Source organism: Microcebus murinus, chromosome 8 (genome assembly GCF_040939455.1).
Source record: "Microcebus murinus isolate Inina chromosome 8, M.murinus_Inina_mat1.0, whole genome shotgun sequence".
Lineage (NCBI taxonomy): Eukaryota > Metazoa > Chordata > Mammalia > Primates > Cheirogaleidae > Microcebus > Microcebus murinus.
The window spans coordinates 84,641,112-84,661,644 of record NC_134111.1 but is presented as its reverse complement, the minus strand read 5'-3'; the positions used below and the strand labels follow the sequence as shown (position 1 = coordinate 84,661,644).

General features: G+C 32.1%; 1 protein-coding gene across 1 annotated transcript in view; it reads right to left on the bottom strand.

The window, feature by feature from the left end:
* SPAG16 (sperm associated antigen 16) overlaps nt 1-20,533 on the bottom strand; it is an 838,437-nt gene that overhangs the window by 779,848 nt on the left and 38,056 nt on the right. The window contains exons 6-8 of the mRNA XM_020288215.2: nt 15,134-15,241; nt 8,947-9,064; nt 4,089-4,158 (exon numbers count right to left, since the gene is read on the bottom strand). Of these exons, the coding sequence (XP_020143804.1) occupies nt 4,089-4,158; nt 8,947-9,064; nt 15,134-15,241 (296 nt within the window). The remainder of the gene's footprint in view (nt 1-4,088; nt 4,159-8,946; nt 9,065-15,133; nt 15,242-20,533) is intronic.

Here is a 20,533-nt window from a genome sequence, read left to right as displayed (position 1 = left end):
TCATAAAAATAAATAAAAACACAATCCATAATTATCAGTTTAAATATCTATTCACAGGGGGCTGAGGCAGGAGGATTACTTGAAGTATCCCCCCCAGAAGTTTGAGGTTGCAGTGAGCTACAATGATGCCACTGCACTCTACCTGGGGTGACAAAGAGAGAGTCTATCTCAAAAATAAAATCTAGTCATAGTAATTCACTATTTCATAATTTCTCCTCTACATTTTTCTATTATTCCACCTACCACACAATAAATGCAAAATTAAAAACTCTTTTCAGGTGAGAAGATAGGTATTAAAGTAACAATATTCTCACTATGTGATAGCAATTATGGGGTGATTTTTTAAAATATATTTTATGATCATCTGAATTTCATATAATAAACATGTCACTTTGATAGTCAAAAAATAGGATGTTTATAATTTTTGATAATTCTGCTCCAAATAAATGCAATTTTTGTTTTATTTCCTAAATTTGGATCAAATAACAATTAATTTGTCTTGCTCACAAAGTTCAGAGTAAATGACAATTTGTTGTTTTCTAACTTCGAAATGTATAATATTTAATATGAAGTCTTTATTATTATAACAACTTCTGCCTAAAAACAAATGGATGGATGGATGGGATGGATGGATGGATGGATGGATGGATGGATGGGTAGATGGATGAGAGAGAGAAAGGGAGGGGGAGGGGAAAGGGAGGGAGGACAGAGAGAGATTTTTAAAATTAAATTAAAATGAACATGTGAAGAGGGAGGGAATATTATGAAAATAATTATGAAGAATGACAGGATTTATGAGGATCAACCTGTTAACTAATAAATCAACTTCTATTCAAATTATAGCCTTTGACTAAGTAAGATACCAAGTTCAGGCAACTGGTGAGATGATAGAGTCTGAGTCACAAGGCCAAATGCTGAGACCACAGCTTAGGAATGCAAGTTCTACCTCTAAAACTAGAGTGCATGTTTATAACAATAAAATTATTCAGTACAGAATTTATGGAATTAATTTTATTCAGATAATTAGGATGTGCAACTAAAAGAAACTATTTTTCATGTTGGGTCAGAATTTATTTCTTTTAACTAAAAGCCACTTAAAAATATCATAGATCAAAATACTCTTACAAACTTAATCTTTAATGTAACTTTTAAGTATCAGTCTAGAAAAAAATGCAACATATTCTTTTATGGATTAGATTAAATACCAGGATATAATTTCATGAAGGAGTTATCTGTAAAGCATCAGTTTATTTTAATGGACGTGCATATATTAATATATTGTAATGTACAATTATTATATTTTAAAATATATATGAAAAAGAACTACATAGTCATGGAAGAGTAAAAATTAAATATGAGAATGCTACTTTTAAGCCTTAATTAATCACAGAAAACAAAGAATAGTCATCTGGAAATAACAGGATGTTATCTTTATTAAGGAAATTCATCATTTTACAGTCTTTCTACATTTTAAAGCTTCCCATCATTCTTTTTTTAAATCATCTTTATTGAAGTATAATTTATATACAATAAAATACATACATTGCAAGCATACAGTTGGGTGAATTTTGAAAAATATAAGCAGGCATATAAATAACACCAAAATCAAAATATAAAACATTTCTACCATACTCAAATTTATTTTCTTATTTTTTATTCTTACATATTTTATAAATATTGCTTACAATACTATAACTTTTATTTTAATCAGTGAGTTTTCTTCTAAGGAAATTCGAGGAAAGCTGAGTATTTTAACAGAATTTAACATGTTTAATTCATTTTATTCAATTCTGTAGATACCAGTTTCCTTCTGGCATATTTTCTTTTTGTCCCAAAGAAAGTCCTTTAGTTTCCTGTGCTACAAATTGGCTTGCAACAAAATCTCTCAGCGTTCATTTACTTTGAAATATCTATTTTAATTAATTTTTAAAAGATATTTTTATTGGATATAAAGTCCTGAATTAAAATTTTTCCACACTTTGAAGATGCTATTTAATTCTTTCTAGCCTCAAATATTTCTTATGAACAATCAGACTTTATTGGTATTATTGATTCCCTGTATGTAATATGTCTTTTCTCTCTTGTTGCTTTCAAGATTTTCTCACTTAAATTTCCAACAGTTTGAATAGGATGTGTTCAGGAGTGGCTTTCTTTGTGTTTATGGTTAGCTGCTTTTAGGTGTGTAAATTGATATTTTATATCAATTTTGCAAAATTTTAGGCCATTTTTTGTTTAAATATTTTCCTGCTCCATTTTTGCTCTTCTCTTCTTTGGGACTCCAATTACATACATGTTAAATAGCCAAATTTTCCTTTAATCTTTCTCTCTTTTTTAGAATATATGACTTTTATTGATCTCTCTCCAATTTACTGACACTTCTGTCATCTCTAATTTGTTGTGAAGTATATTCAATAAATTTTTCATTTTATTTATTCTATTTTTCAGTTCTAGAATTTCAATTTCCTTTGCAGGGTGGGATGTTTGTGTGCAGGTTTCCATTTCTCTCCTGAAATTCCCTATCTGTTCATTTAATATTGTATTTTCCCCTATGTCCTTAAACATATTCAAACTAGCTGTTTTAGCATTTTTTTGTCTGCTAAATCCAACACCTCAGCCATCTCAAAGTAGGTTTCTACTTATTGTTTGTTGTTTTGATTGTGGGTCACATTTTTCTGTTCCTATACATATTTAGAAAATTTTAGTTACATACTTGGCAGTGTAGATGACATATTGTAAAGATTCTGGATGATTGTCTTCCTCTGAAGAATGTTAATTTTTGTTCTAAAAGGCAGTTCAATTTTTGGCTGATCACCTTAAAAGTCTAGGCTTAATTTTATGTTTTATTAAGATGGATCCATGGAAAGCTCTGTTTCTCAAGGCCTTCTAACTTGGCAGACTCAAACTGCAAACTCTGTCTCCTGTAAAAATCCTGTGTAAGCTTTGTTTCTGCTTTTATAAGGTGGGTACAGGATGCTGAACATGAATTTGTTGTTAATAAGGTATGAAAGAGGTCCTTCCACCCAGGCATTGATCTGCAATGTCTCCCATCACTGCTTGACTTCTAGAATCTCTGATCTCCTCTCAGTGCTACAGAATTTTATCCCTCTTGGCCAGGCGCGGTGGCTCATGCCTGTAATCCTAGCACTCTGGGAGGCCAAGGCGGGTGGATTGCTTGAGGTCAGGAATTTGAAACCAGCCTGAGCAAGAGCGAGACCCAGTCTCCACTATAAATAGAAAGAAATTAATTGGCCAACTAATATATATAAAAAAAAATTATCTGGGCATGGTGGCTCATGCCTGTAGTTCCAGCTACTCAGGAGGCTGAGGCAGTAGGATTGCTTGAGCCCAGGAGTTTGAGGTTGCTGTGAGCTAGGCTGACGCCATGGCACTCACTCTAGCCGGGGCAACAAAGTAAGACTCTGTCTCAAAAAAAAAAACAACGAATTTTATCCCTCTTGTCAGTTTCAGGTAATCATGCATGTATAGCACAGCCATCAGCTAAAAACTCAGTAAATTCCCTCACAAACTGGGCTGTTCTTCATTATAGCTCCCTCTTCTCTGGTGACTTTTCCTACAGATTTTAGTTGCTTCAAAAGCTGTGAACTATAGTCTCTGCCATTTCAAATCATCAGGACTGCCGTGCTCTCCCTGGCATCCATTTCCACGAAGCTTAGTTTGGAAATTCCCTAGACACAAAGCCATTGTGATGTTAGAGCTCATCTTGTAAATTTTCGTTCTCTCACTTGCCTTCTGTGACTTGTGTTATCTGTTTTCTAATGCCTAAAAATAGTTGTCTTATCTGTAGAGTTTAGTTTTAGAGTTATTTATACAGAGAAGACTAGTCTGGTACCAGGTACTCCATTATGGTCAGAAGCAGAAGTCATTCCATTATGGTTGACTCATTTTTCTCTAAAATTAATCCTATCTGTATTTCCTCTTAATCTTCATATTACAATTTTAATTTGAGAAATAGTTACACATCACTTACTCATTGTTAAATATCTCTAGAATGTTAATCACTGATGGGGATGAAAATCACCAAACCAGTATTAAATTAGAATTTCTTCACATTGTACATGTATTAATACCTTTAATTTCGGGAACATGGTAACCATGTCCTATTTCTATGTTTTTAAATGTTGCTTGAAGCTCATTAATCTAAAAAACAAAATTCAAAGATATGAGGTTATATATTAAGTGACTTTAAAAGGGTTACATAAAATATAATATTTAAACATTGATAGTAAAATATCAAAAATATTAATTTCTTGGACTAATGCATTAAAATTTTAATCAAACATGATTTTTAACAAAAAGAAAATATAATTTTAAGTTAAAATTTAATCCCACAGGCAATTATTAATTATCTATTATAGGTAAGCATCTAAAACACTTATTTCACAGTATAGTTTCCCGAATCAAGAATACTCATCGCTCAGTTTGATAATTATTCAGTTCTCTATTTTGTGAAAGGTATTTCCTGTGTTCAAATTGCTTCACAACTTATCATCTTTATATTTATAATATAAGAGGTAATTATTATTTGGAAAGTAAAATATGAAGAGGCTGTTTTTGTTCCCAAAACCCTAAGCTCATTTTCTATGCACAGATATTCTTTGTTTTATTAAACATGTCTTATAATTAAGAACATTTGTTACTTTGGTGGCACATTTATCTATATTTACTGAACAACAGATTTAAATTTAAAATTCAACCTGAAAAACTATCTCATCTCTCATTGTATATGATTATACCAACACAATACACCATCTGTTTAATTATATATATACACACATTTTTCTACTACCACTGGAAAGCGGTATTTCTTTCTTAATAGAAAATAGCATATAATAAATTGTAACCTACAGATTAGTGTTCATGAACTGCCTAGATTTAAAAACAGTGGCAGATTAGTATCTATTCTTAGAGGCCAAAAGGGTTATAATTTTTTAAAATCAACTTCTTACTTAGAATAAGATTTATAGAATAGTTGCTAATACAGTACCGAGAGCTCCTGTATGTCTCACATCATGTTTCCCCTATTAACATTACACATTATGATGGTGTATTTGTCACAAATAATGAACCAATATGATATATTATGAATTATAGTCTATATTGTTTGAGTTTCAATTTTTCCATAATATCCTTTTTATGTTACAGTATACTGTTCAGAATACTACCTTATCTTCAGTCATTATAACTCCTTAGACTCCTCTGGACTCAGATTTTCCATAATTTTGAAGAGTACTAGTCAGTATTTTGCAGATCGCCCCTAAATTTGCATTTGTCTCATGTTTTTCCCATGTTTAGACTAAAGTTATAGATTTGGGGGAGGAAGACCACAGAAGTTCCATTATTAGCAGATCACACCACAGGTACTTGCTATTAATATGACTTAAAACTGATGATGCTAACCTTGATCATCTAGCTGGAAGGTTGCCAGGTTTCCCCATTGTAAAGTTACTTTCCTGTTTCCGCTGTATTTTTGGATGCAAGTTATTAAGTGCAGTCACTACTTAACAGCTGAGTTGTTAAGCTCTATGTCCTTGAGGGAAAGATTGTCCACATATGTTATTTGGGATTTCTCTACATGGGACATGTGTCTATTCTCCCACATTTATTTACTCAATCATTTATACCATTATGGAATCATAGATATTTATTTTATACTTTGGGTTATAATCCAATACTATATTATATTGTTGCTCAAATTGTTTCAGCAGGTTTGATCACTGGGAGCTTTTTCAGGGTGGATTCCTATAATGAGGAATCTGACTCCTATTTTTGATGTTTGATTGCCAATAACTTTTAAGATTTACCCTTTCTCTCTTCCCCTTGTATCCTACATCTGGGCAACCTGATAAGAAATCCTGGTACTGGTGGGAGATTCAAATCACACAAGCCCCACCTCACACTTAAGAATTCTCACCCTAGCCCTAACCCCCAACCACAATAAAAACCCAAGCCAGTCTCCTTTCCTTGCTCTCTCTCAAGAGATTTCAGAAATGCTTGGGAGGTATGTGCTGCTCTCTGCAGAGAACTCAGTTATGCATGCAGTAACTTTTTCACACCCTTTGGTATATATGGCATTATCAGTCTGAACATCCAAACCATATTTGGTTGGGAATCCATCTACCTCTGCACTATAGTGCCCACTATGTGCCCAGTATGTCCTTTGACATACTCCATTATTTGTTTGGGGTTTTTAATTTATTTATTTTTCTTTTCTTTTCTACTTTTTTGAGCATTTCCTTACTTTCCAGCATAACAAGTTGCTCCAAGTTCTCCAGGCTCATCTTGTATATTTTCCCTGCCCAGCCCTAGAATCAGCCACTTCTCCAAGGAGCCCTTGTTTCTTTACCTTTTATCAGTGAGTGATGCTAAAAACAAAGTGCTGAGCCCTGGGTATGCTTGTTGCTGCTGGAGTGTCCTTAATTCTAGACCCTCTCAGTAGACAGTCCTAGAAAACATACATATTTTTTTTTTATTTTTTATTTTTTTTGAGACAGAGTCTCGCTTTCTTGCCTAGGCTAGAGTGAGTGCCGTGGCGTCAGCCTAGCTCACAGCAACCTCAAACTCCTGGCTCAAGCAATCCTCCTGCCTCAGCCTCCCGAGTAGCTGGGACTACAGGCATGCGCCACCATGCCCGGCTGATTTTTATATTATATATATTAGTTGGCCAATTAATTTCTTTCTATTTTTATGGTAGAGATGGGGTCTCGCTCAGGCTGGTTTTGAACTCCTGACCTTGAGCAATCCGCCCACCTCGGCCTCCCAGAGTGCTAGGATTACAGACGTGAGCCACCGCGCCCGGCCCATATTTATTTTTTAATATGACAAAAACCAGTCACACTACATTGGAAAGTGAAGACATAAGATAACATATAGACTTCAGGCCATATAGATACGTAAGTGCTTTTTTTTACTAGGAACTATCTGGGAAGAATGAGAAGAGGATGCCATTTGAAGGAAGAAAATTAACATTGATAATTATGTTTTAACTAAACAGTCAGTTAATATAATATTCAAAAAAGAAACTCTATGTTAAACCCAAAGAGGCTGTTTTAACCCAGAAAGTCTTTCACAAGCATGATATCTTTTCTTTTGCCTTAAGCAGGACTAGAAGTTCAAAGACAAAATAAAATCAGTTGCAGATAATAGAGATAGAGTTCTTTGTGCATCTGAACAGTAGTGTGGAAAATTCAACCCTAACTCACCCTAACTCATAGAGTGATTTTAACTTTAACTTTTTAAACATGTTTTCATTTTAGATACATATCAATCATAAGGAAAATAATTTATCTCTGTTTAATAGGTAAGAAAATAGATTTATATATAAATAACCTGAATGTTCACATGGCTACTTTACAGCACAATTGAGATTCATACCCACCACTCCCAATCCTTAACTCTTCCCACTAAACCAGTGAGAAGCAACCTGAAACCCAAAGACTGTATGCCTAAATATGTTCTCAGTATGGCTTCAAGAGTCCCCCTCATGTTAGGGATAGGAGAACTGATGACCTTGCCAGGAAGATAACTTAGCCCTAATAACACAGCAGATGAGTAGTAGATCCAATGCTTGACAGGCTGCAGAAGTAAAAATGAACAGTCTGGAGGGGAGTGTAGGCACTTGCTAGCATGGATGTCTGGAAGGCCCTGGTATCCTTGAAGAGGGAGAGATCAGTATGCGTAGTCTGCCACAAAGCATATGTAATCACTGGCAAACATATGGCCAGATCACAGATAGATTCTCTTGAAGAAAAATAATGAGATGAGACCATAAGACCAGGGGTTGCAAAAACCTAAGCTAAATCTTAGGGCAGGAATAAAATATAGGATTAGATCTGAATCTAGTGCCCAATAACCCAGGATGTAGAATTATGCCTTTTCTTGGGAAGCCAGAAGGACAGGTTAGCTGAAAAGGAACAAGGGATGAAATTCTGAAGGTTTGACATATAATGCCATAAAAATTTAAATTATTGTTAAAATCATTGTATTCAACATTACTTAAAATACAATTCAAACGAACATTCCAAGACACAAAATTAAAATTCAAACAAAACAGGCATAGAGACAGTGATGTTTTGTATTTTAGAAGCTAATAATTACACTCAAAGACAAAATAAACTTTATTAAAGCATATCTTAACAATAAAATTATTCAAGAAAGAGCATTACCATCACGTAAGCTTTTGTAGCTTCTGAAAGTTTGACCAAAGATGAAAATCTCCAGAAAATAATAAAAGAACATGAAGCATAATTGCAGTTTTACATTTTCTAACAAATTGTTACATATTTATAATGTGGCATAGAAATATTTTGTTTTCTTTTTCTTGAATTTTATGCCAAAGGTTCTTCACCCACTGCCTAGCCCTAGGCCTATGCACAAATCCTGCAGGAAGAATAGAACAGGATATAACCCATCAGCAAAAATGACAAAAAAAAAAAAAAAAAAAATTGAGTCAGTAATTAGGCTTGTCAAATAATCATTTGGGGAGAAATTGCAGGGAGTTATTATTTATTATATAAGTTTCACAGTAATCTTAAAAGGTAGTTCTTTGTAGCTATACTTTATATATGAGAAATCTGAGCTTTAATTGTTTAAATAATTTTTCAAAGGTCAATGTTTATAGCTAATGAAGCTAACTAGCTGGCATTTAAACCCAAGTTTGTCTGACTACAATAGCTGAGTTTTTTGCTTTTTTACAATTTAATAATCTCCTATAAATTTGAATCTCAATTAAATAATATTTATTTTGATAATATTTATAGGTTTGAAAATGGAAAAATACTTTTTCTGAATGTTTCCAAATGACTCTTTTTTATATGAAAATTGGAAGAAAATATTTTAAAATGTATCTCAGAAGTAAAACCAATAATTCTAACATTATAAAAACAATGATTAAAAAATCATTCTGAGGTATTTTGACTGTATCTTTACCTTCCCAATTGCTCTGTCTCTTTCTAAGGTGGTCAGCATTTTCTCCTTTAGTAAAGTGTGGTGCTTCTCATGTAACACCCTCATAGTTGGTTCATAAGACGCATAATGTAATTTCAACCTATGAAACAAAAAAGGCCAATATAATCTTAATGGGCAATTGAGTTAAATCAGTGATTTCAATCAAACATCTAAACCTTTTTTTCTTTTTCTTTGTTTTTGTTTGAAATAAAAATGAATAACCATATAAAGGTCAATACACTACAGCCAAGAAGCATAGGAAGTGTAGTTTAGCATGTAACTTCACTAGAACCTGAGGTGGGGTATGCGGTACAGGGGAAAGTCACTTTTGTATTAACTAGTTTTGTATTTCCTACTAGCACCTTTTGCTGTGTTCAAGTATGTACTCAGACAAATGCTTCTGTTCTTTGAGATTAAAAACAAATGTGGTTACTTTAATCAATTCAGAAACAATTTTTAAAAAGACAAGGGCCACAAACAAATGATTAAACAGAAAGTGCCATTCAGGTAAAAATAAAGGATGGTCTTGAAAACAAGTTTGGTTAACCTTATATTAATAAAATGAAGTATAAAAATATTTTGATATCTCATGGAAGAAATAATTCAATCCAGTATATGATAGAAATACCTTTTAAAATCAACTTTATTTGAAAATGCCTTCAAAAATCTTTTTACTTTTTTATTAAAGTATAATTTACATGGAGTAAAATATACGTATCTTAATCATTACAGTTCAGAGTTTTGAGAAGTCTGCACACCCTTATAGTAGACATTGTTATCAAAATATAGAGCTTTAATAGCATCCCAAATGATCCTAGAACTGTCTTTGGTATCATAGAATATGTTCTCATTTCAAACTCCTTTCTTTCACTCAACATGTTTTTAGGCTACTCCATGTTGTCTTATATTTAATTAACTATTAATACTTAACCCCTGTTATTGTGAGCAGTTTTCCTTTATCTGCATATTCTACAATATGCTCATCTGATATTCTGCTGATGAAAACTTGAGTTGTTTTCTTTTTGGGCTATGATGAATAAGATTGCTATGATGGATAAGACTGCTATGAACATTTGTATACAAGTTGTATAAGATATTTTTCCATCATACATCTTCATTTCTTTTAGATAAATACCTAGGAGTTGAATTGCTGCATCGTAACAACTATATATGACAGCTGGTTACTCTACATCCTTGCCAGCATTTGGTGATAATCAGTTTAGCTAGGGTTTATCAATTTTATTACCAATCTTACTATATTTTCCAATAACCAACATCTGATTTTGTTGATTTTTTATGCTTGTCCATTTGCTATTTTATTGATTTATAAGTTCTTTTCATTTCTTTTTCTTTCTTTGTATGTAATTTTCTCCTTTTTAAGCTTCTAAAATGAAAGATCACATCATTGGTTTTAAAACTTTCTCTTCTAATATAAGCATTTAAAGTTATCAATTTCACTTTAAGCTGCCTTGGCTGCTTTCTACAAATTTTGATATGCTGTATTTTCAATCCCTTACTTCAAAACATTTTCTAATTTCCTTCTTTGACCCATGGGTTATTTGAAATTTTACTTAATTTCCAAATATTTGGGAAACTTCCAAAGATCTTTTCATTATTGATTTATAATTTAATTTGGTTGTAGTCAGAAAACATTCTTTGTATGACATCAATCCTTTGAAATTTATAGAGACTTGCTTATAGCTCAGTATATGATCTATTTTGGTGAACATTCCATGTGCACCTGAAAAGTCCAAAGTAGAATTCAAGAAATGTTAGTTATGTTCAATTGATTAATAATGTTCTATAGACTTAAAGAATTTCTGCCTACATTTTCTAATAATTACTAAAAAAAAAAAAAAAGAATGCTAAAATCTCAATTGTAACTTGAAAGTATCTATTTTTCCTTTTAATTTTACCAGGTTTTGCTTCATGTATTTTGAAGCTCTTATATTAGGGTCATACATATTTAATATTATATCATCCCAATTGACTCTTTCATTAATATAAAGTGGCCCCTCCTTTTCTCTGATTCTCAGGATGCCCTGAGAATATTGGTTCTGTAGCCTGACTCCCCAGACCCTGTGGCCTTGCAAAGGTGGTCCCCCTTTCATAGAAAGAGTTAACACTAGCTGTGCTTCAAAATGCAGCAGAAGCTTCTTTCCCACAAGGTAACAGATGCCCTCCTGGAAGTATCCCACCTCCTCTCCAGATTGTCAAAACAGTGGTATGCTAAGAGAAGAAAGAAACTATACTTATAAACTGCTATAAGAAATAGTCAGCATGTACTGGCAGGAACCAAAAGAGTACCCCAGAGATTAAATCTTGAAGTACTTGATAAAGGGGCTGCAATGTAAGACTGGATAAACAATAATTCATCAACCTTGACACAATGGTTTTAACACACTAGGAAGAACTCCAGTGGATGAGATAAATTTACTCGTAGGGTAGCTCTTAAAAACCTGGAAAAAGTTATAGTCAACACACAGCAAAATGAAAATGCCAGAGCTGCCTTGGAAGACTGTAGAAGCAGCACTCCGTAACATCACAGCAATTATAAACTTAGGATAGCATCTGTTCTTATACTAAGTTACCTATGGTCATTTACTTGAGTAACTATACACTGGGGAAAGATATTTTAACTATTTGCCATTGAAATCCAGAAACCTAAAGCATATCATGAAATCTCTGTTAGAATGGGAATCTATAGAGGCCCGAAAATAAGTGGGGTATGGGCTAAAGTCTGGCTCACACTTAGCTTATTTTGTCCATGTACCCACCCAATGATCAATTCCAGTGATCGTGAGTGAATAATTTAAATAGACATATTTGGCAGTTGGAGTAAACTAGCAGAATTGGGACGGCCATCCTCAGCCTCTTCCTGAATTTCAAATATATGCATGATAAGAGTACTTGTTCCACAAGTTCTATTTATGTTTTTTTTTCTAGCCTTTTTTCTCTCTAGTCTGAAAACTTCTTTTCAGCTTTTTTCTCTTTGTGCTCCAGTTTATTTTCTATATTCCTGTAGTTGTGTTCTCATCTTTTCATTGGCAATGTCCAATTTGCTAAGACCAATTAGTGAATTTTTCATTGCAAGTATTACGTTTTTCAATTCTAGAATTTGGTTCTTTGTCCATAATTTTCATTTCACTTCTGAAATTTCCTATTTGTTCACTCATTATAGTCATTGTTTTCTTTAAAACTATAAACATTTCATACTAGCTGTTTTAAAGTCGTCATCTGCTAATTCTATTATTTCTGTCATTTTGGGATCTGTTTCTATTTTTTCTTAATTATGGGACATGTTTTCTGCTTCTATATATTTATATATATCTATGTAGATATGTAAACATAAACTTTATTTATTGTATATTGGACATACATATACTTGTCTGAATTTTGTTATCGTACTTTAAAGAGTTATTTCCTGGTAGACAGTTAATTTGCTGGTAGATCAGCTTGAGCTTTTCAAAACTTACTTTAAAGATGTTTTTTAGGGCAAGTCTGAAGTAACTCCTTCTCTAGGACTACACTAGCCTTGCTTTTATGGCATGGTTTATCAAGACTTTTAACCGACTATTCATAGTCAGTGATGTTCCTCCCTTATTAGTTGGTCAGAACTCCTGCATCTCCCAGCATTGTAAAACCTGTGGAATTTCTACTTTGTTCACAGCTTCCCAGGAGCTGTTCTTTGCCAAGTTTTGTGTTCTCTCACCTATACTCCCATAAGTTAATTATTTGGTCAAAAACTAAAGAGAAGCACCACAGATATTTCTTAAGTTACTTTTCATGTACCTACTTCCTTTTGTGTACATTGTTCTGCAAATTCCAGTTACTTCTCCAACCCTGCACTGTCTGATCTCTGATCTCTGCTTCCTCAGCTTCGTAAAACCACTATGTCCTGCTTAGATTATATCTTGTCAAAGTGTGGTCTCAAATGTACCTTCAGGAAGAAAACTGAGGTGATCATGCTGCTCACTTTCTATTTTTCCCTTCTCTTAGGTATCACATTCCTGCTCTGCCAATTTTCCAACATCTTAAAACAACTGCCTCATATTATTTTGTCCAGTTTTGTAGTTCTTTACACTTGGAGAGGTAATCTGGTACCAATGGAGAGCTTAGTTCTATACCAGTTACACTGACATGGCCCAAAGCAGAAGTTCCCCCAAAGCTTCCCAAAATAATATTATTTTTTAGATTAAAAATTAAAACAGTAGTCTCCATTTTATATAACAAATGTTTTCATAAAATATTTATCAAAATCATTTATTTGGAAATCATGTTATGCTTCATTGACAATAGCAATAAAACTTAAGCATTAAAGTACAATGACATTACACATACATTTAATGTATATTAATTCAACCATATTCAGAAAAGGTAACAAAAATAAATATAAGTGGTATGTATAATTCCATCCTCCATTTTGCTTAGCATATATATATTTTGCTGTATACTATACACTTCCATAAACATTATATATTTATAAACACATATTCAGATTTATATATACAAATTCAGATTTATATATACAAAACCATATAAGCTATAATTTTTCAACAGTTGAAGGACTTTTAAGGCAAATATTGATAACACAATTTCTCTTTATTTACTGACTTTGGCACTTATTCATGAGATATGGCTTGATTATCCTTTGTTCAAAGAATTAGTAACACATAGAACATTACTGGACTATAACAAGGAAATAACATTCAGAGAAACTCTCTGGTTAATCAGTTTGAAAGGGTATGTCTCTTTCATACCTTTTCAAAAGGTCCATAGGTACTTTGTAACTCATTTGTTTTCAAGTTCTAATATTTGATATTGATAATTCTGAAAATAAGCATATTATTAATAAAATACTCGTGTTAAGTAGGAAATACTGTAAAATTAATTATCAAATTAGTTGAACAATTTATAGAAAAAAATAAAGTCAACTTTTAATGGTTTAGAATAAAAGGAAATGTGAATACACAATTGAAATATTTGGGTGAAATATGACAGAGAGAACTCAGACACTAATAGCATGGCATCAAAAACACTCTACCCTATAGTTGATTTATAATGCAATGGCACAGCTATTAGACAAGGTGTTCACTATGTTTGCTTGATTAACTTGATGACCATTTTTGGGGGGCACTCTGATAGCATTACTGAATTTTTGTTGTAAGTCCTTAGAAAATGTACATTAGGGATTCATCCAGATGGTTAATGGAGAAATATTCTTAATGATTAAATGAAGAAATAAAGGTTATCTGGTACACAATGTGTGGCTGTGTTACAAGGTAATGTGAATTTCTTCACTAGGGCCTTTAAGATAATATGAAAAAGTATAATATGAAATGATGAATTTTCATATGAAATGAATGATAAAGTATTCCCTTTAAACACATTAGGAAATTTAACAAGTATGATAGATTTTTAAGTATAAATGACTAGTAGTTATTGTATTAGACAGTATAGATATAGAATATTTATATCAACACAGAAAGTTGTATTGGACAGTACTTCCCTAGAGCAAGCAAAAGAGAATTCTAGTTAAAGACTGTAAAATTCTTTTCTTGCTTTTTTAGGGGAGAAAGATAAGAAGGGAAGGAAAATAAATCTCAATACTGTCTTCAAAATAATTTCTAAAAGCCTTATAAATTCAGGGTCATTAAGGATATGCCCTCCACTCCTGCAAAGCCACATCTGCACTTTGCTCTCTATACTTAAAATCTGGTGAACATGCCATGCTCCTACATGACCTGGTGCCTTTGCACAAGTTGTACTATCTGCCAAAAGCACCCTGCTGAACCCTCTTCCTCACTCTGTTTGCTCTTACATATACTCTAGAATTCAGTTTTTTTGGAAATATGTCTTTGAACCCTTTCACATTCCAATCTGGTTAGGATGACTGCCCTCTTGTTTGGCATAGCAACAAAGCAATATATTTTGGTATGTTTCTGCTCATCTCCTCCCACATCACACACCACAATAGTTCCTGGAACTCTTGACAGCGAGGGCTTCAACTTATCTTTGTATTTCAAACACAGAATGTACCATGTGGCACACAATAGATGGTAAATAAATGTTGAATGAATAACTTTATCTGAAACCTTCCATACATAAATTACTTAATACTAATTAAATAACTCTTTGATGAATAGGCCAACAAATATGAGCAACTTACCCTTTGAGGTCATTAATTAATTTGGTTTTTTCCTGATCTATTCTCTTGTGATGCATTCGATGAAAATCACGTTCTTTCTGAGTTTTCAGCAGGTCTTCTCTAGCCTTACTGAAAAATAATAATAACTTCAAAAATCACTGCTAATTCTTTTCTGGAAAATGGTTCAGTTTTCAGTTCAAATACAGTATTGAGCAATTCAGAATATAATAAGAAAACAAAGATTTTGCTATAATTCTCAATGAAGGATCATGTCTAACATAATTTGTGTGGAACTCATAAAGTATATGGGCATGAGGGATAAAAGGACAAAACTTGCAATTTCAAAAATATGAGTCATCCACATTTCACTTAAGTAAATGAAAATTAAAGGTATGATGCCAGAATATATCCAAAGTAAAATCCATCTACTTCTAAAGAGAATTTGTTTGGCTTACAAAATAGAAATACATATAGAACAGGATAATTCAAAATAATTACAAATGAAGGAAAAGACTTTATAGAATTTAACTCTCAACTTCCTAGAGTATAAAGTTAAAAGAGAATATATTGGATTATTCAGTTCTGATAAATGGGGAAAAAAGCATATATAAATTCTGGAAACCCAAGATTTTATTCTCTTAATTTGTATGAGAAATGTATACCAGCAGTGGATTAGATTACTAGAAATAATTGGTAATAAATGATGAGAAAGGTCTTCAATATCAGTGCTGTAACAGAATATATCAACAGGGATATATCTTCTGCAAACCCCTGGGATAAAGTAAGCAAGAAAATTCTTTCTATGCCCAGATTCTATGTGAAAAATTAATGAGAATATTTCCCTCACCTCCCTAATATATTAATTTCAATATAATAATGTAAAATATAATTTATAATGAAGAAGTAGTTCTCTAATAGTCTCAAATCACTGTTAGACTGTTAGAAAATTACTTACTCAATGGACGTTCTATTGAACTGAGACTACATTCTGAAAAATGGACTGAATTAGAGAACTGACACCTCACATTAAGATCAAAATGGAAAAATCTGCTTCTCTATGTCACAATATTTAAAAATTCAGATTCATATAAAATAAATATACACAAATAGATTTCTGTTTTAAGCTATGTCAGAGCAATCAGTGAGGAGCAGTGTCTGGGATAATACCAAAGAAGTTTATGGGATGAGGTTAGGTTTGCAGGCTCCTGATGCCATATATGTTGATCAGTATGACTTCTTGCTGTAAGATCAAATTACATGTTGCATACAGTGAAAGTGTCTTTGATCCATTCTTCCAAGTTTCTTTCTCCCCACCCCAACACTTTGTTTTGGATGACCTGACCCCCAACTTCATTTTTATGCCAACAATCTTGTAAGTGTAAGAAATTATTGATTCAAATGTTCGGTCTTAAAAAATCACCTGAGGAATATGCCAAAGATTAGATGAATACAAATTTACTCTTTCCAGGTTTTAATCCACATATATATATATTGACAATATAATTTGACAAATAATATAAATATAAATTGACCATATAAATTGACAAATAATTTTGACATTGATATTGAATGAAGATTCAAGTATTTTTATCTTTTAAAATTTGTTTCTTATTGTATTGCTTCTGGCCAAGATGTCTCAACTGTCAAAATAAAAGTAATGATTATTTTCATTTAAATATACAGATTATTTTCCAATGTCAGTGCAAGAGTTTCATATATTCACTGTTAACAAAAAAGATACCAGAACTTAGGATGTTTTGCATCTTAACAAGAAAGTCTTTATTCAAAATAAGAGTATATGTACATCTTCCAATTTTTAGAGTGTAGATAAACGAAGGATATAATCTTTCTTGTCAAGTGCATTACAAGATTCTTCAGTAATAGTCCATTATGTTTGTTACAACTCTTTTTGCCATTAGATGATTTTGAGTTTCTTATTATTTGCATATTTTCACCTATTTTTGAATAGGTGAAACTTCTAGTTTTCACAATTTGTCTATATTGCTAATTGAAAAATAGGTTTTTAATTATTAGGTTTAAAATTTAAATAGGAATTCCTGCTTCTAACTAGGATGAATAAATCTGAAAAGGACACTGTCCCACCATAACAACAATAAAAATCTAGATAAACTATAAAATAGAACATTTTTCTTGACTCATCAGAGAACAGAAGTGACAAGGCACCAAGTAACATGAAATCAAAATAGGAACAAGCCATTTCAAGTAAAGACAGGAAAACAAACTGTGGCCAAGCATAAGAGAAAGAATGCCAGAAATCAGCTAAAATTTTAACAAACTGAGTAAGGTTAATGTTAGCATGACAGTTTGAAATAGCTGGGAGTAGCTGACAAAACAGGCGCTTAAACTTTATTTAACAAGCTTTTTCCCACAGGGCTCCATTAAGTGTTCATGAGGAAAATTAGAGGAGACCAGAGAGAGCTCCCTGAGAGTGCTGGCATGCAGGAGATAACCAATAGGTGCTTGGGAAAGACATAACGCATCACCTACTTCCTGCACCTCTAGGGAAAGGGTAATATACAAGGCACAGGTAAAGACACTTTGCAGGTGAGAGAAGAATAAAAGAAAAACTCTCTGCCACTAGTGTATGGACAGGTAAACCAATTTGGGGCCCAATATTCCATCTACCAAGTATAGCTCTCTTATATCTGAGGTAGAGGTATGAAACTTCTAGAAAGAGCAAATGCAAATACAAGGCAGAGTTTGGTCACAACACTGAGGAGGTAAGAAGAGTCAGGAACACTGAAAAAGTCCTAACCCCCAAGGCTCAGGTACATAAGGCCTCTCTAGGAGTGAATATAGACCAAAAAGAGAGAAACTCTCTACCACTTCCATGAACCTAGCAATTAGTAAGTGAGGGGAGGAGAGAGTTTAAATACAGTGAATGGAAAAAGTAAATGGTTCAGTTGATATTTTGTTATGAAAACACAAGAACCTCACCTGAATTCTCACTCATTTAGAAAATGGTCCTATTTTCAATTATTAGTGTGGGGAAAGGGTGTCTATAGAAGATGTAAATTGTTCTCAAAAAGGAATAATAAATCTATAAAAACACCTTGCCAAAAAATAATGAATAAAATCTTAGCATATTGATTTTTAATTCATATTTTTAAGGAGTTCAACAGAATATTCTGATATGCCTATCAAAACAATTAGGCTCTAAAATATATCAAGTTGAATGAGAGTTTATCTCAATAATAATATCATTTGTTTTAGAAAAGTAGATAAAAATAAAATATTAGGTCTCCATAAATAATCAGCTAACAGATCCAGTAGCTTCATTAGAACAATTCTAGTATGATAATAAGATCATATTTAATACAGGAAACTCTTCATAGCATTGTGACCTTGATACACTATATAACCTCTGTAAGTATCAGATTTAGCACCTGAGAAAAGGACATATACTAGGCTTCAAAGTGTATTCAATGAAATATTTTAGTAAAGTGGCTTACATACTGTCTTGCATATAGAAAGTAATAGATGTTACTGTAATCATAATTATAACCATCATTATTATCATCATATTACCATTACTATTTAGTATAGTAGAAGAGATATATTCAATTGCTCTGATGGCTTGATTTATCTTCCTAAAATAGGGGATGTGCCAAAAGTGGTTAAATTTCCCCTAATGAACTAAAAATATTAGGATACATGGGTATTAATAACATTGTAAATCTTTCAAAAAGGAATTTAAACTTTTACAAACATCTGTTTGAGTCTATTAAATTTGTCTTACTTTCAATAACTTGATAAAGTCTATAAATGAGCTTATATTATATTTATCTTATCTGAAAAGTAAACACACAATAGGTTAAAAATCCTTTAAAAACAATGCTACAAAGTTTCTTAAGCAGAACCATATGCACAGCCCTGCATCAACTCACTTTTTTAATATACATTTAGAAGCCTATTTTTGCTCATCCCAGTAAAGAAAGCATAGGAATTGATTGAAGTCTTAGACCTTAAAGTTTTTCTGACCATTAAATTGGTTTTCAGGGACTCGTTTTCTATTTGCACAATGAAGTCTACTCAGTAAAACAATTTAAATTCATTTCATGGTGATGCTTCTCTATTATGACTTTCCTGCTGTCCATCTGCTTAAGAAAAGTAAAATAAAAGTTGTACTAAAGAATAAAGTTTAAAGTATTCATATAAGCAACTAATATGTTAAACTATGTAGCATCTTCTCATCACATTTGTAGAGCATCTTTGAGTTAATAAAAAACTTTTATTAACAGAGAGTAAACACAGAGATTCTGTTTCAAGTACAATGCAGTACGAGTTAGTCAATGAAACATTCTATTTAAACTTGTATATCATAAACAACACAATTAACACATGCTTTATCTTAATGAGATGGTATAATTACTATCTAACCCTACCATTTCAGGATATCAGCATATTAATTCTACAATTCAAGTATGCAAAATGTGCAATATTAAGATACACAGATTCTTATCATATTCTTATCATCAAAATGTTGCCATCAAACTCCATTTTTCAATATGATATGAACGGTATTTAAGAGTATGCTGTAAAAAAACAATTTTTAAGTGAATGCCCATTGTAAGTAATTTTAACTGAATAGTTTTAAGTATTTTGGAATGATATTTAATAATGTATTTATTGGATTATTTTATCATAATTTGGCAAAATAAAGAATATAAATATTTTCTTTTTTACCTAGACCAAAGTAGGCCATCTTTGTCATATATTTTTCTCATGTGCAAACTTGAATTAAAGTAATTTCTGATAACTGTAATTATATAATTACTATTTAATTTCCTTCAAGTGGTTATAAATAAAATAATTTAACCCACTAAAATTCATAGTAGAATAATTATTGGATGGTCAAAACAGAATTCAATCAGATTAGAGGAAAACTTTCATTATATTCTTAGCCAAAAAAGAAATGGATATACCCATGTCCATAAAAAATACCTTCTTAATTTAACAAGCAATTATCTAAACACTAAAGCATGAAATTTTATGAGCCTCATTATTATCTTTATTTTCACAGTGTTTGTTTCTGAAAGTCATAAAATTAAATGGGTCTTCACGAAAGTTGGGCATTCTTTGACCTTTTATAGAAGTGAATTTCGTAAGTGAAATCCAGGCCACTTAATAAGAAGCACCTTAATTTTCTTCAATATTAATTGCAATTTAATTTTAGTTTTACTTATGTTTATATTTTCTGACAGATGGTAGAATAAAGTATTTCATCATTTTTAAAATGGAAGTTCTTCATCTTTCAGTTAGTAATTCCTGTCAGTATTATTTTCTACCAAATCTTCAAGGTTCTCAACACTTTCTGGTCTGCATTATATTTCCTCACTGCAAAAGCCCAGCAAAAGAAGATAATAATCAAAATGAGGCAAGACTTATCTTGAGAGAAAG